This window comes from Lagenorhynchus albirostris, chromosome 17 (genome assembly GCF_949774975.1).
Source record: "Lagenorhynchus albirostris chromosome 17, mLagAlb1.1, whole genome shotgun sequence".
Classification (NCBI taxonomy): domain Eukaryota; kingdom Metazoa; phylum Chordata; class Mammalia; order Artiodactyla; family Delphinidae; genus Lagenorhynchus; species Lagenorhynchus albirostris.
Genome location: NC_083111.1, coordinates 66,909,323 through 66,924,672, shown reverse-complemented (window position 1 = coordinate 66,924,672; position 15,350 = coordinate 66,909,323). Strand labels below are relative to the sequence as shown.

The 15,350-nt window shown below is 43.3% G+C and overlaps 1 protein-coding gene across 1 annotated transcript in view; it reads right to left on the bottom strand.

Annotated features, from left to right (window-relative positions):
• Positions 1 to 15,350, bottom strand: part of FER1L6 (fer-1 like family member 6) — a 146,660-nt gene that overhangs the window by 104,682 nt on the left and 26,628 nt on the right. The window contains exons 4-10 of the mRNA XM_060127378.1: positions 13,506 to 13,560; positions 13,278 to 13,409; positions 8,934 to 8,996; positions 4,520 to 4,598; positions 3,050 to 3,206; positions 2,034 to 2,220; positions 825 to 1,017 (exon numbers count right to left, since the gene is read on the bottom strand). Of these exons, the coding sequence (XP_059983361.1) occupies positions 825 to 1,017; positions 2,034 to 2,220; positions 3,050 to 3,206; positions 4,520 to 4,598; positions 8,934 to 8,996; positions 13,278 to 13,409; positions 13,506 to 13,560 (866 nt within the window). The remainder of the gene's footprint in view (positions 1 to 824; positions 1,018 to 2,033; positions 2,221 to 3,049; positions 3,207 to 4,519; positions 4,599 to 8,933; positions 8,997 to 13,277; positions 13,410 to 13,505; positions 13,561 to 15,350) is intronic.

The following is a 15,350-nucleotide window of genomic DNA, read 5'->3' as shown; positions in this document are numbered from 1 at the left end:
TACTCATGCTCTTGAGTTCCCATTGTGAGTTGAGGGCGCCATATTTTTTTGACCATTTAAACAAGTAAAAACCGAGACTTCCCTGGTGGCACAGGGGTTAAGAATCTGCCTGCCAATGCAGGAGACACGGGTTCGAGCCCTGGTCTGGGAACATCCCACATGCCATGGAGCAAGTAAGCCTGTGCACCACAACTACAGAGCCTGTGCTCTAGAGCCCGTGAACCAAGACTACTGAGCCCACGTGTCACAACTACTGTAAGCCCGCATGCCTAGAGCCCGTGCTCCCCAGCAAGAGAAGCCACCACAATGAGAAGCCCTCGCACCGCAACGAAGAGTAGCCTCTGCTCGCCGCAACCAGAGAAAGACCGCGCGCAGCAACGAAGACCCAACGCAGCCAAAAGTAAAAATAAATAATTAATTAATTTTTAAAAATAAATAAATAAACACGTAAAAACCATTCTTAGCTTGTGAGCCATACAAAAATACGTGGTAGTCCAGATGTGGTCCATGGATCACAGTTTGCCAACCTCTTATCTAATCTAAACTCTTCATTTTTCAATTAAGAAACCTAAGGCCCAGAGAGAGGGAGTGACTTCCTCAAGGACACACAGCAATGTTCCTGGAAGACATGGGACAGGGAACAAGCCTCGTGGTTCCCAGAGTCTGGCTCTGTTCACCACCCTGAACCAACCCAAGTCACAGACCACACAGAGGATAGAAGGTGCCTAAGACATTGCCTGCTCCAACCCTCTCTTTCTGAAGACGAAGGCTCTAAATCAATCATTTGGAGACCCAATCTCCAAGTCAGACACGTGCGGCCTTACCTTTATCTCCATCCTGTTCATTGGAGATTTTCTTCAGGTCGATGAAATGCGTTGCCAGCACTGTATCACTCACGCTGCCTTCATCCCATACCTGGATTTTCACCCTTCGACACAAGGGAGGGAACATTTCCTTGAAGACCACCTGTTCGTGCCACACGGGATCGGCGCAGTTCTTCTGCACCGTGGTTCGCCCCTAAAAACAAAGCCAGGAAAATGTGAGCCACGGAAGGAAATGAAAGGTGCCCTTGACCGACTAAAGAAAACTTCACACCAGCTGGAAATATAAAGTGAGTTGTCAAAAATAATGAACCTGATTCCACCGACACCCATGAAAATCAGTTACACCCCATGAACATTACTGATGTCCTATTCTGTGCCAGACACTGTGCTGGGCATCTGGGACAAAGGTGAGTTGTCACAGGTCCCGCCCTCAGGAAGTTCTCATCATCCACTGGGTTGGGGTGAACTTGACACCTGTGTATGAAGGAGTGCCACACATCTCCAGGATTGCAGCAGATACAGTTAGAGCCTGTCTTCATGTTTTATAAAAGTTGGACATGGTGCAAATCCCTTCCCTAGTCTGGACCTCAGTTTCCTCGTCATACAATGGAGGTGGTGTCCTATATGGGGCTTATATATGTCCTATATATGCCAATGGGGTCCAAGATAGAAATAGTCCAAGGTTCACCCTGCCAACGGGAGGGACCGGGTGGAGACAACATGTGTGTCAGCTGAAGCTTCCAAGTCCAGCCAACCAGGATTAAGCTCTGACAGTGTGCCCAGGCCCTAGCACTTCCAATGGCTCTTGAGCAGGGAACAGCTGGGAACAGGGATGTCCAGGCTTACACAGGACAAGGACTAGCTGGGTAGATTGTAGAGCAGATTGAAAGGGAGGTGGTAATCCTCTGGGGGCTGGGGACTGGGCAACAGCTCAGAGAAGCAGCCAGAGGTGAGGAAGGAGGCCTGCCTGCCTGGGTGCTGCACCGCGATCTTCCCCTCACTTCTCTCCACGAGCTCCAATGGTGAGGGAGTGGGTGGCCCTCCACTACTTTCCTGCCATGCGATGTAAAACCTTTTTGTGACAAGCTTCCTCTCTCTGGGCACTTCCTAATTTTGATTTTAACTTAATGTCATTTGACCAGCAGTGTCCTGGGTAAAGAGCAAGATTCCAGTCCAGGCCTGCCAGGATTGGTGATGACCCTTCCTCACCGTCTGTCCAGCAAAGGAGACCTCCACAAAGGGATCCACGAGGTCCTTACTGTCTCTCACAAAGGCTTTGGTGATGTTCGCCATGATGCTGGAGTTCATTTTGGGCAGCCCTTCAGCTCTGTAGAGTCTCACATAGAATCTGGCCCAGGGTCTCTCTGATGGAAACCCTTGTGGGATCAAAAGGTTCCTTGCGGGGGACAAAAATAAGACATAAAAAAGCTTTCTCACTTGAAAGAGTAGAGAGAAAAGGTAGAGGCAATTTGGAGGCAGAAAGAAGAATTCTGATACAGGAGAAAAATCTGAAAAGATAGGATTCATCGCTAAAATGAGTTTTCTTTCTAGTGTAGATGACAGCACAGAGTGTGAATAGAGTGAATGCAGCACTCCAATAAAAATTAATTTTAAAAAAATAGAGTGAACGCAAACTCGTTCAGGCCAGCTCCTAGGAGAGTGAACGCAAACTCGTCGTTAAAGAATAAACACTTAGAAGAGGCGCATAAAGTCTTCCCATTTTACGAGCTAGTGGCTGAAATTATTCTTCCTTCAAAGAAAAATCAACTCAATTCAGATCAACAGGACAGGCTCAAGAATAGCTTATTTATTATGGGTTATTATAGGAAGGCAGGCTGTTCTTGTCCTAGAAGCTGACCTCCCAAAGAATAAACACTTAGAAGAGGCGCATAAAGTCTTCCCATTTTACGAGCTAGTGGCTGAAATTATTCTTCCTTCAAAGAAAAATCAACTCAATTCAGATCAATAGGACAGGCTCAAGAATAGCTTATTTATTATGGGTTATTATAGGAAGGCAGGCTGTTCTTGTCCTAGAAGCTGACCTCCCAAAGGACAGTGATGCCTTTGATAAGACACATCGTGGTGCCTCTGATAGAGCAGAATCCCCACTGGACAGGCCTTGAACTTGGAAGTTCTCGTGAACCCGTAAGGAAAGGGAGAAGAAAGAGACATGGAAACTGGGACATATCATTTCTCTTGCATGGTCCTCGATGGGCCTTTCTCACTTTTCTATTTGCTCCTTGGCATCAGAGGTTTTGGGATTGCGCGTTAAGACATCTCCTTTCCCAGTCACGCTGATGTCACACTTCAGGTACCCCTTCGTGCCAGTCCTGATGTTGCCGGGGTCCATTAGCAGGGCCCACTTGTCGGAGAACTGATGACCTGCAAAAAGTCCTGACAGCTCAGATATCCTGCACTGATGCACCCCGACGCTCCATCCAGTTCTCTTCCAACCCGAAGCCTCCCCACCGTCTACTCCCCAGGAGGGGCCAGCTCAGCACAGTTATTTCCAAGTCTTGTGCTGCCTCTCTCTCCTCCTTTCCTTCCTCTCCTCTCTTCCTACCCACTTCTCCATCTTTTTCTCCAAACTGCCACAGGGAGTTGGGAAGCCTTCAACGCAGTGGAAATTGCCTGGACGGGAGTCTAGATTTGACCGGAGAGGAGGACATTAATGCAGTGTAGAAGCCACACATGATTTCACAGGCCATAAACGCTGCTCAGGGATCTTTTTGTTTGACCTACACGGTGAGCCCAAACTTCAAAACTCTTACAAAATCTAGACTTCAGGCTTACCTTTTTAAAAACTGTTAGATCTGGCCACACAGAGTCCACATTTCCACACGACTGTAGGTGGTAAGGAGTTGAGTAGATGCTACTCCTTCCACAGGGGTTGTGAGCCCCGCCCCCCATTTCCCATAGCCGGTGTCACCCCTGACTGCATTAAACCCAGCCCACTGCACTCAGCGATGCTCACTGCCTGGCCCCCTTGGGGTCATGTGAGTTGGAATCACTGTTGAAGAGAAGGGGCCTTTCATGAGAAGATCTATGTGTGTTGTTGGTTCTGTTACTTATTAGCTCTTGACCTTGGACAAACTACCTAGCTCCTCTGACAAATCAGGGATAATAATAATAATTACAGCAAACCCACGTATGGCATGTCACAGTCATTATTCTGTGCTAGAGCCTATAAAGTGCTTATGTGTACATTCTTATGCATATATTCACTTACGTATATATTCACTTAATCCTCCAACAACCCTATAAGGAGGTGCTATTTTATCCCCATTTTTACAGATAAGGAAACGGCAGCACAGAGAAGTCAAGTTATTAACCCAAGGTTGCACAGCTAGGAAAGAGCAGAGTGGAATTTGAAGCCAGGCAATCTGGTCCCAGAGTCCATATTCTTAACTTCTACACCCTTCCAACGTTCCTTCTTGTGTCTCGCAGCAGTAAATTGGACAGAATTTGTGAAAAAAAAATTTTAAACGTCTCGGACGTATGAACATATAAGATATTTGCATCATTAGACTGTGAACTTAGAGTAAAAGAGCCACATGTCTTGCTCCACTTTGTAAAACTGGTGCTCAGTGTTACTGAATAAATGGATACGTGGAAGAACGCATAAACTAACTGACCTTCAGGTGTCACAGTAAGAGAAAGTAACAGAGAGAGACTGGGAGGCAATGCTTTCTCACCAGGTTGGTTGTACACAGTCCCCAGGTCCACTTTGAAGGAGCCAATCAGTACACCTCCTATCAGCTTGTGGTGAAAGACCTGGGGAGAGATGGAGCAGTGAGTCCGACAACACTAGATTTCTCTTTGAGGATAAATCTGTGAAATGGGTTCATGACAAACCCATTCAAAGAGGATTCTAGGCCTTGAACCTTGTCTGGCCTTCATACTTATCTGGAGCACAGTGACATTTGGTTATCAAACCTCAGGGCTGGCTGTACAGGGCATCTAAAGTATTGCAGCTGTACCTCATCTCCTAGCAGGATTTTAGCTAATTTTCTACTGAAGGACACCTATCAAACCTCACTGCCTAAAACATGTTTTTTTTGCTTGTTTGTCTGTTTGTTTGTAGCCAAAATGAACTCTAGGGCAGCCCACTCTTCAAACCCATCTCTGCCTCTTGAAATGCTATCCATCTTTAAATGCCTAGAGCAAATGCTGCCTCCTCCAAGCAGCCCTCCCTGATCCTCCGCAGATGAAAGAATTCCCCTTTTTTCCTAAAATCCCACAACACTTTGCTCACCACTTTCTCAGAGAACTCATCCTGATTGCCTTGAGAAGTTTGGGACATGTACAATAGTCAGAACAAAGGAGGCTGTCATCCTCAATATTTTGTCTGATTAGAAGTCAGCACAGTGCCTGGCTGGTTACAGCAGCACATTTTTATGTTAATGTTATTAAGATTAGGAAGTTCTAAAGGAAGCTGGCAGAGCTGGGCCTGAGTCCAGAAGTCACACTGCATGAAAAATTGCTGAAGAATCAGGAGTACTTTAACTTTTTTTTTTTTTTTGCGGTACGCGGGCCTCTCGCTGCTGTGGCCTCTCCCGTTGTGGAGCACAGGCTCCGGACGCGCAGGCTCAGCGGCCATGGCTCACGGGCCCAGCCGCTCCGCGGCATGTGGGATCTTCCCGGACCGGGGCACGAATCCGTGTCCCCTGCATCAGCAGGTGGACTCTCAACCACTGCGCCACCAGGGAAGCCCCCAGTAGTTTAACTTTTAACCCAGAAAAGAGAAAACTGAGAGTGTGGAAGAAGAGCAATGGTAACTCAAGTGTCTTCAACACTTGAAAACACTGCCATCTAGAAGAGGGAGGAGGATCCCTGTGTGGTTCCCAAGCTACAGGAAGAGAGATTTCAGCTCACTATAAAGGCAATTTTTATAACAGAACTTCCCAGCAATGGAATGGGCTACTCTAGGAGTAGTGACCTCCCCATGTCTGGATATAATCAAGTAGTGCCCAAGAACCCCATGTCATGTGTCATGGAGGTGGTGAAGAGGGATTCCTACGCCAGCTGGAAGTTGGACTAGATGGTCTCTGAGGCTTCCTTCTAACTGTAAAATTCTATGAGTTCCTTGATTCAAGTACAGTTTCCTACCTTCTTCTACCCACCACATGGCCTTGTTCGTAATAAACACTCAATAAACATTCAGTGAGTTAATGAGTGATTGACTAATTGAATGATGGATGAGTGAGAGACTTTTCTAGCTTCTGAACAGATCCTTTTGAAAGAGGCAGTAAGAAACAATACATTCAACTGATTTCAAAAAATGAAGAAAATGAGAGCCCTTCCCAGCTCCCTTCCCACTCTTCCTCCCTTGTCCAAAGTTTGCAAGGGTGTTAGAGAACAAAGGGGAAGTAAGGACAGTTTGGCTTCAGTTGAGGAGCTATTTAAATCCACAGGCACAAAACTCACCTCAAACCCCTCATGCTTAGAGCTGCTACTGCAGCTTCTCAAAGCCCTGAGCAGGAACACGAGCCTAGGGCTTCCCTGGTGGAGCAGTGGTTGGGGGTCTGCCTGCCGATACAGGGGACACGGGTTCATGCCCCGGTCCGGGAAGATCCCACGTGCCGCGAAGCAGCTGGGCCCGTGAGCCATGGCCGCTGAGCCTGCGCGTCCGGAGCCTGTGCTCCGCAACGGGAGAGGCCACAACAGTGAGAGGCCCGCGTACCGCAAAAAAAAAAAAAAAAAGAACATGAGCCTCACTTAAGCTGTCTTCTCAGATCAAAGGCATCTTGGTCCCTATGGGCATAATGAGCCGGAGCCCCAGATGGATCTCTAAATAACAGGAGGCCTCCTCACATCGTCCACCCAGTGTGAGCACCAGGCAATGCTGGTGTGGTCAAGCATTAGGTTACAAGAACAAGGGCATCTCACACACAGAGAGAAGGGGGCCCTGCATGCCTGGGGCCACTGTCAAGGGAAGATGGTCTTTGGCACCACCAGGGTCTGCTACAGCCTGGCTGTCCCAACAGCATTTGCTTACAGCACTGGCCCCCTTCTCCCACATGGAATTTTTTCTGGACATGCTAACTTTTGGTTCATGGACTAACAGAAAACTTATATTAAACACTCCTTTTTCAAGGGTAGTTTTCCCTTTAAAATCTTCAGTCTCTATCCCCAAGTGTCTTTTAGGGAGACCAAAGTATTCTTTTCTTTCAAGTGAGAAGAACAGAGATAGGCAATACCAGCTTTGATCCTCTGCTAAAAATCCACTTGCCCCGCAGAGAGTCATGACCCTTGTCTATGATGCCATATAAAACCTAGCTATTGGACTTCCCTGGTGGCGCAGTGGTTAAGAATCCTCCTGCCAATGCAGGGGACGTGGATTCCATCTCTGGTCCAGGAAGATCCCACATGCCATGGAGCAACTAATCCCATACTCCACAGCTACTGAGCCTGCGCTCCAGAGCCTGCGAGCCACAACTACTGAGCCCACGTGCCACAACTACTGAAGCACACGCACCTAGAGCCTGTGCTCCGCAGCAAGAGAAGCTACCACAATGAGAAGCCCGTGCACCGCAACTAAGAGTAGCCCCCGCTCGCTGCAACTAGAGAAAGCCCACATGCAGCAACAAAGACCCAACGCAGCCAAAAATTAATTAATTTTTTAAAAAACCTAGCTATTAACTATTCATCTGCACTCTGGACAGTCCCCTAGGAGCCTGTTATAAAGCCAATCCCACAAACAGGTGGTTGCCTGAGTGATGCAATGAGACATCCTGGGCCATGTCCCAGGTCCTGAAATATCTTCTCACCACCTGTCATCACGCCTGAAATTCACGTGTGAAGAGTGTTTGGCTCCTAGTGACTTTTTATTCCTCAAGAGTCACATTCTTCAAGTACCCCCCGGGAAAGAGAATATCATGATTCCACTATTACCTAAGCCTTAATGTACGACTTATATATAATATGCATACATATAATGTAATATAATATAATATAGTATAATTTATATAATAGAGATTGAGTGGGTGATAATGACAGGCAAGGAAGTCTTCAAGACAAGTTTTGCCATCTTCATAACTCTGATCAGGGTTGGTGTCACTGTTCAAAACGTTTCCTCATTCTCCACACGTCTTACGTTGTCACATAAAGTAGGAATTCTGTTCTTTCAGAATTTATTGGGAAGAGAGCACCTACCCTTCAAGCCCCCTGCCCATCCCCACCACTTTAAGGCATACACACCCCCACTGTGCTCTTCATGGGAGAAGCAGAGATTTCTCAGGCTGGGGAGATGGATGCAGAGCATCCATCAGAGCCATCCGCAGCTCTCTGTTCCTTTACTGAGTGGTGTGAGTGAGTTGGCAGTGATCCCGGTTGGCCTGCCCTACCCTCATTTGGACTAATACAGCTTCAACATGGGCACTTTCCTTCTCATTCCTGCCCTCTACATGGTGGGCCAACCTAGCAAGGCACCTGTGTGAACCAGGAAGCTCTCTCCATCTCTACTCCTCAGACTTGATCTGTGGAGACAGGAAATCGCCCGGCAGGGCTGAGGAAGGCTCTTCGTAGCCGACCCAACTCCCCGTGGGCAGGTCCTGATGTTTACACTCTGACGCAACTATTAAGACTTCAAATGGCAACCACTTGCTCCAAATCACATTTTCCGACTCAGCATTATTGATATATTGGGTTGCTTCCTGCTTCTTGTTCCTATTTCTCTATTTATTAGCAAATAGGAGGGGAATGGGGGGTGTGACTAATTATTATTGGCATGGCTATCACCCCAAGAGAGAAATACTAACATTTGCTTGATAAAAAGAAAGAAATCAACTCAAAATGACAATCTATTAAGATGTCATTTATACTTCACGTATATATTTCACATTCCCACATTAGTCAACTACACAATGGCTTGATGGTAGCTTACAACTTGCTTCCAGTAAGTATAGAACCTTTCTTGAGTCTGTTTTCCTTCCCAGATGCCTCTGCACTGATTATTTCAAGTTCTATTCTGTTGGTTTCAAACTCAACAACCCACATTCACACTCCTGAATCTATTCATCCCTAAACAGACTGAGCTGTCCTAGAGAGTTCCCAAAGCCTAGAATCTCTTCCACCTCCCCTCACCCCCACCAGCAATGATATACTTACTGAGATTTTGATGATCTTGTCAAAAAGATGCAATTGGGGCCCAACGAAGTCGAAGACAAAGTACTGGAAAACATAAAGTTCATTCTGACCATAAATTCCTGGCTTGCGTGTAAGAACTCTGTTCTTGGAATAGATTTAGATCTGCATTTTTCTAACAAATTGCTGCAAGGTTCTCAATGACATAACTGTATCATCAATTGATTGGCCCTCCCCTACTGAAAGTCATTTAATTTGTTTTCAATTGTTTTCAAATAGAAAAAGAAAGACTATCACCAATTACATCTTTACATAACATATTTGTAAGTTTTCCTCTAAAATGGACATGAGAATTGGAATTGTTGGGTCATGGCTTGTATGCCTGTAAATTTTTAGTAGCTAGCATAAAATTTTTTTCCAAAGGAGCTAAGCCATTTTACATTCCCACTGGCAGCATATGAAAATAGCCATTCCCTTGCCAACCCTTGAATTTTCAATTCTTTTACATTTATCTATCTACCTATCTACCTATCTATTTATTTGTTGCCTATATATAATGATAAGTGAAAGTATATCACAGTGTGGTTTTAATTTGGAGTGAACTTGATTAAAATTTGATTTTCTCAGGATTTTTCAGCTTCAAACATCCCTGTGAAATTCCCAAGATTGACCAGGGAAAGAATGAAAAGAAATTATGGGTAAGGGAGATTTCTAATTTCAGGAAAGCAATTGAATTCTAGAGTTGAAGAAAATATATAGACTGCTCTCCGTATTCTACAGTTAAAAAGACTGAAGATGAAAGAATTTAAAAGACATGCCTGGAGTCATATAGCTAGTTATCGCTGGGCTGGGGACCAAAGCTGAGTTCTCCTGAAGTTACTATAAAAGGAATTCAAGTGCTAGACGTTTCACCATTGGAACTTTATTGAGTGCCTCCCAAATGTGAGGTAGAAGGCTCCTCATGTAGAAAACTGGTGTAGTGCTTTGCTGTGGGTTGTGTGTTTTGAGGACTGATGGGGTTGGGGGAGGCCGGTAGGAAGTTGTTTCATGGATTGTTTTGTGTTTGAGCTGCAAGATGGAGGAATGACACAAGGACATCAGAGAAAAAAATGACAGCAGTAGGAAAGGGAGAAGTGACCACTAACAGCCTGCTGTTAAAGGCAACACAGAAAAACCAAAACGTGAAAGCTGTCATCATATACCATAATAAGAGACGTTCAAAATGGCCGTCCTTCAATATCAATGAAAAGTTACGTTATGTTCAGTGTCTCCTGTTTAAGAAAACAGGACACTATGTATAACATTTCAGGAAGTTTTTCATATATATGTTCAAACTTTTTAAGAGCTTCGGTGTTCAGAATTTCTTTTATGTCCAAAACACTTGCATGAAGTTCTTCATTCTCTAGTGTATGAGATGCTGGGGGTTCCTTCGGATCAATAAATTAGTTCTAATGTTTATTGCCTTCCACTGAGTTTCACAAACAGTATTTCAGATTTAGCTGCCTCATATATGTTCCCTGGACCTCTGAACCCACACACATTTTTCTAGCTGGGAAATATTCCCCAGCCTCTACTAACTGGTTCCTTCAACATCTGATGACCTTTGGGCTTGAAAAACTAGAGTCCAAATCTGTAACAAAGATTTTTAATTCCACTTCTTTGTTTTTTACTTGATTTCCCAATGATTACACTTAGCCTAACTGAATGTCATTTAGATCCAGGACTTGTATGCACAAAGCAAACATTAATAAAATCGTCAACAAATCTGTAGAGCTTTGCAGTTTTAAAGCATTTTCATGCACGTTATTTCATATCGCATTCAGGCCAAAAGATGTTATGGAGCTGAGGCGTAGAACAGAAAGGAGAAAACTGTCACTTAAACACATCGTAAAAGTCTCAGAGGCAAGAATGATAAAGAGGAAAGGAGTTAACAGCTCAAATGTGATTTGGGAATTTTCTATATATATTATTATGCATCCTCTCTCTGCCTGCCTTTTCAATTACCATTCTCATTAAAAAATTAATTAATAAGAGTTTACTGCATTTTTTGACAATTCATGGTGTTGAAGTGCCTAGGGGGGAACAAGTACTCTTGCACACTGTTAGTTGGAGTACAAATTGTTACCTTTTTGGAGGGCAATGTGGTCATATCAAATTTTAAATGCATATACTCTTCACCCTAGTTATGCCATTTAAATATCATTATAAGTAGTATCCAAAGGCTGAAAAAAATTTTAATATCCATCAATGAGAGATTGGTTTAGTAAATTATAATATATCAATGCAATGGAAAACTCTACAGCAAAGAAGGGAAAATTAGATTGAACTATATGTCTTTTATATATATATATATATAAATTTATTTATTTACTTTTTTTTTTTTTTGGCTGTGTTGGGTCTTTGTTGCTGCACGGGGGCTTTCTCTAGTTGCAGCGAGTGGGGGCTACTCTTCGTTGCGGTGCATGGGCTTTTCATTGTGGTGGCTTCTCTTATTGTGGAACACGGGCTCTAGGCATGTGGGCTTCAGCAGTTGTGGCTCGTGGTCGCTAAAGCACAGGCTTAGTAGTTGTGGCACACGGGCTTAGTTGCTCCGTGGCATGTGGGACCTTCTCGGACCAGGGCTCGAACCCATGTCCCCTGCAATAGCAGGAGGATTCTCAACCACTGCACCACCAGGGAAGCCTTGAACTATATGTCTAGATACAGACTAATCTCCAAGATACATTGTTTTGTGAAAAGACCTAGGTCCAGGACAGTGTGTATAGAATGCTACCATTTGGCTACAGTATCTGTTTGTATTCTTATGCAGGCCTGGAATATCTCTGCAAAGGATACACAAATGCCTGGGGAGAATGGCTATCTCTAGGGAGGGGCACTAAGGGATTAGATAGAGATCAAAGATCAGGGGGAAACACATATATCATATATATTTTCACATATATCATTTTAAACTCTGTATCTCTGACCATTTTTAAAAACTGTTTAATCTTTTTATTTAAAAACAAGAATTTAGTGTGTATAAATTTAGAAGCTTTGTGTCTCTCCTTGATGCTTTCCTTTACAATTTTTGCGCTGCTTAGAAAAATACCACTGTTGTACTTTCCAACACAGCATGCCTATTTCAAAATTAATAATTAAATTTTCAATGTTTCTGCTATGCAAAAGAATGTATATGTTCTCCCTAACCAGCACATTTACTGGATATAAACTCAGAGCTTATGACAGATGAAGATGAGTTTATAAGAAATTGGTACAAGCACTATGGAAAACAGTATGGAGGTTCCTTAAAAAATTAAAAACAGAACTACCAAAGGATCCAGCAATTCTACTTCTGAGTATTTATCTGAATAAACCAAATATACTAATTTGAAAACGTATATGCATCCCTATGTTCATTGCAGCATTATTTACAATAGCCAAGATATGGAAGCAACCGAAGTGTCCATCAACAGATGAATGGATAAAGAAGATGGGGCATATATACACAATAGAATATTCCTCAATCATAGAAAATACTGAAATCTTGCCATCTGCGACAGCATGGGTGGACCTGGCGGGTAGTATGCTAAGTGAAATAAGTCAGAGAAAGAGAAATACCATATGATTTCACTTATATGTGGAATCTAAAAAACAAAACAAAGGAACAACTTACAAAACAGAAATAGACTCACAAATACAAAGAACAAATTGGTGTTTGCCAGAGGGGAGGGGTGTTGGGGGGATGTGTGAAATAGGTGAAGGGGACTAAGAGGTATAAACTACCAGTTATAAAGTAAATAAGTCACAGGGATGTAAAGTACAGCGCAGAAAATATAGTCAATAATATTGTAATAGGGCTTCCCTGGTGGCGCAGTGGTTGGGAGTCCGCCTGCTCATGCAGGGGACACGGGTTCGTGCGCCGATCCGGGAGGATCCCACATGCCGCGGAGGGGCGCCTGCGTGTCCGGAGCCTGTGCTCCGCAACGGGAGAGGCCACAAGAGTGAGAGGCCCGCGTACCGCAAAAAAAAAAAAAAAATAATAATAATATTGTAATAATTTTGTATGGTGACAGATGGTAATCAGACTTACTGCAGTGATCATTTCATAATGTATTAAAAATTGCATTACTATGTTGTACACCTAAAACTAATATGATATTGTAAGTCAGTTATACTCCAGTAAATATTTTTTTTAAAGAAATAAGAAAATGGGTCTATTGAAAACACAGCAATGAATTTAATATCAGGAGGAATTCCTTGCCTCTCCTTTCCATTGTCTGTAAAATTTTGTAAGGAGGCTCCGCGACGGCTTTTCTATTTGAAGAATGCTGCAGAGTGGTGGTGAAGAGTGTGTTGGTGGAGAGGAAGTTGGTGACCTCTGTGACTTACTTCATTGTAAAATGGGTTGTTGGTTCCTTCCTTCACTGTGCTTTGCTTCTTCTCATCCCCAATTTCAATGATCACAACTGGGTCGATGTTCTCACCCACCAGCTGGCGGGCCTCAGTGATGTTTATGGCAATCTACAACACAAAGCAGCGTGTACACACTCTGGGTCTGGCTGTTCATTCACACAAGAAGAGCTGGGGGAGGCTTGGTAGGAAGAGCTCAACACTTACTTGGTAATTTTGGGATCTGACCTCCCCATCGTGGATCTTAGTCAACAGTTTTGATCTATTGAAAGAAAGTTTAACATATTTGTTTCATTAAGTAAGAACCTACCTTAGATCCATAAGCCATGAAAATATTTTCCCAGGTATTTCCACATGCTTTTATTTATATCACATATTCTCTCTCCACCTCTGGAGGAGATAAGTATAGATGGACCATGACTTAACCTCTCTATGACTCAGTTTTCCCATCCTAAAAAATGGCACTAATAATAGCCCTTACCACAAGGAGTGATTGCTACAATTAAAAGATGTGAGGCATATAAAGGTTTAACCCAGTTCCTGGCAAGACTAAAGGTCAATTCTTATTGTGAATATGATTATCAGTATCATTTATTTTTTATTTTACAGAATGAGAAACTGAGATGCCTCAGCAAATCACTGGCAGAGCTGGGTCTAAATAAGGATCTCCCTAATCTGCTGTCTGATCCTATCCAGAGGACCAATTTGCCATTTCTGGTAAATACAGCAATTCTGAGTTTCGTGATTGCTTTCGAAAAAAAAAAAAATTGGTAAAAAAGAAAATTGGAAAGAATGACCAAGATGTCATCTCAGCGAGATTTCACATTCCAGGGGATTTCATTTATCAGGACTGTCATGAGTAATTGAAAACAGATGTGCAACACCTGGGCATCTAGAAATTGGATAATAACATAAAGAGGTGAAGAATCCTTGTTGCCACAGAAGCAGCAATGGGTGGGATATAAACTGAGCTCGAGTTCCTATTGAATTTTATTCTCTTGCCTTCTAGCAACACTGCTGCATTTGACTTCCTTCCATTTCTGCTGATTATAATTGAGTCCAGTAGAGAACAGAGTAAACTAGTAAAAGTCTCAAGGCTTTGGAGTCAGGCTGATCTGAATTAGAATATTTGTTTTCCCCAATTTTGTGATATTAGCCTTAATTTCTTCATCTAAAAATAGAAATAATAATTTCTACTGCATAGGGTTGCTTTTAGGATTAAAAGAAATATTGCACGTAGGAAAGGGTAGATATCAAAGGGTATCTGTTCATCAATAAAACGGCAAACCTGTACTGACCATTTACCATGTGAAAGCTCTGTGCTAGTCTCAGAGGAAAAACAAACATGAACAAGCCATCATCTTGGTCCTTGCAGAGCTAGCAAGCTATCCAAGGGAGAGAGGACCGAAGCAGATAAAGGGAGAACTATTAAGTGTAAGACATGTCGTAGAAAAAAATGTGATAGAACTTCAGAGAAGAGAGAAATTTGTGAGAGCCTAAGTAAGCAACAAAGACATCACTACAGAGGTCAGATTTGAATTGAACATTGGTAGGTGGGTAGAATTTTGACTGATGGAGGATGCACTGGCCAGGAGAAAGCAAAAGGCTCGTACTTCTTTCTTCTCTTTCTCCTGCCTTCCTCCACTAATTCTATGCTATTATCTTAGTGAAATAAATGGCAAAGGATCCGTTAAAGGATATTAAAAAATAACTGAAGTCCTGATTCTGGGGTTTGGGGGGGTGGTAGCTGTCATGGTGCCATGTAGGGGGGGAGACATTGCAGTGAGTATGAACGTACAAACTTCACATCTTCTTTTAAGGGTCAAGCTCTGAGCTATCACCTTTTCTGATTTCCATCTGTCTCCCGCCCCCTGCCCCCCTCCCCATACACACATACACTGTGTACCATCCTGTCACAGCCCAGTAATACCAACTCAGGATGTGCCACACAAGGAAGCACTAATTTGCCCTACTGATAATAACAACTCTGAGTGGAAAAGGAAGGGATGGCATGAGGAATTATCATTAGCAAGAAATTGACATAAACAAATA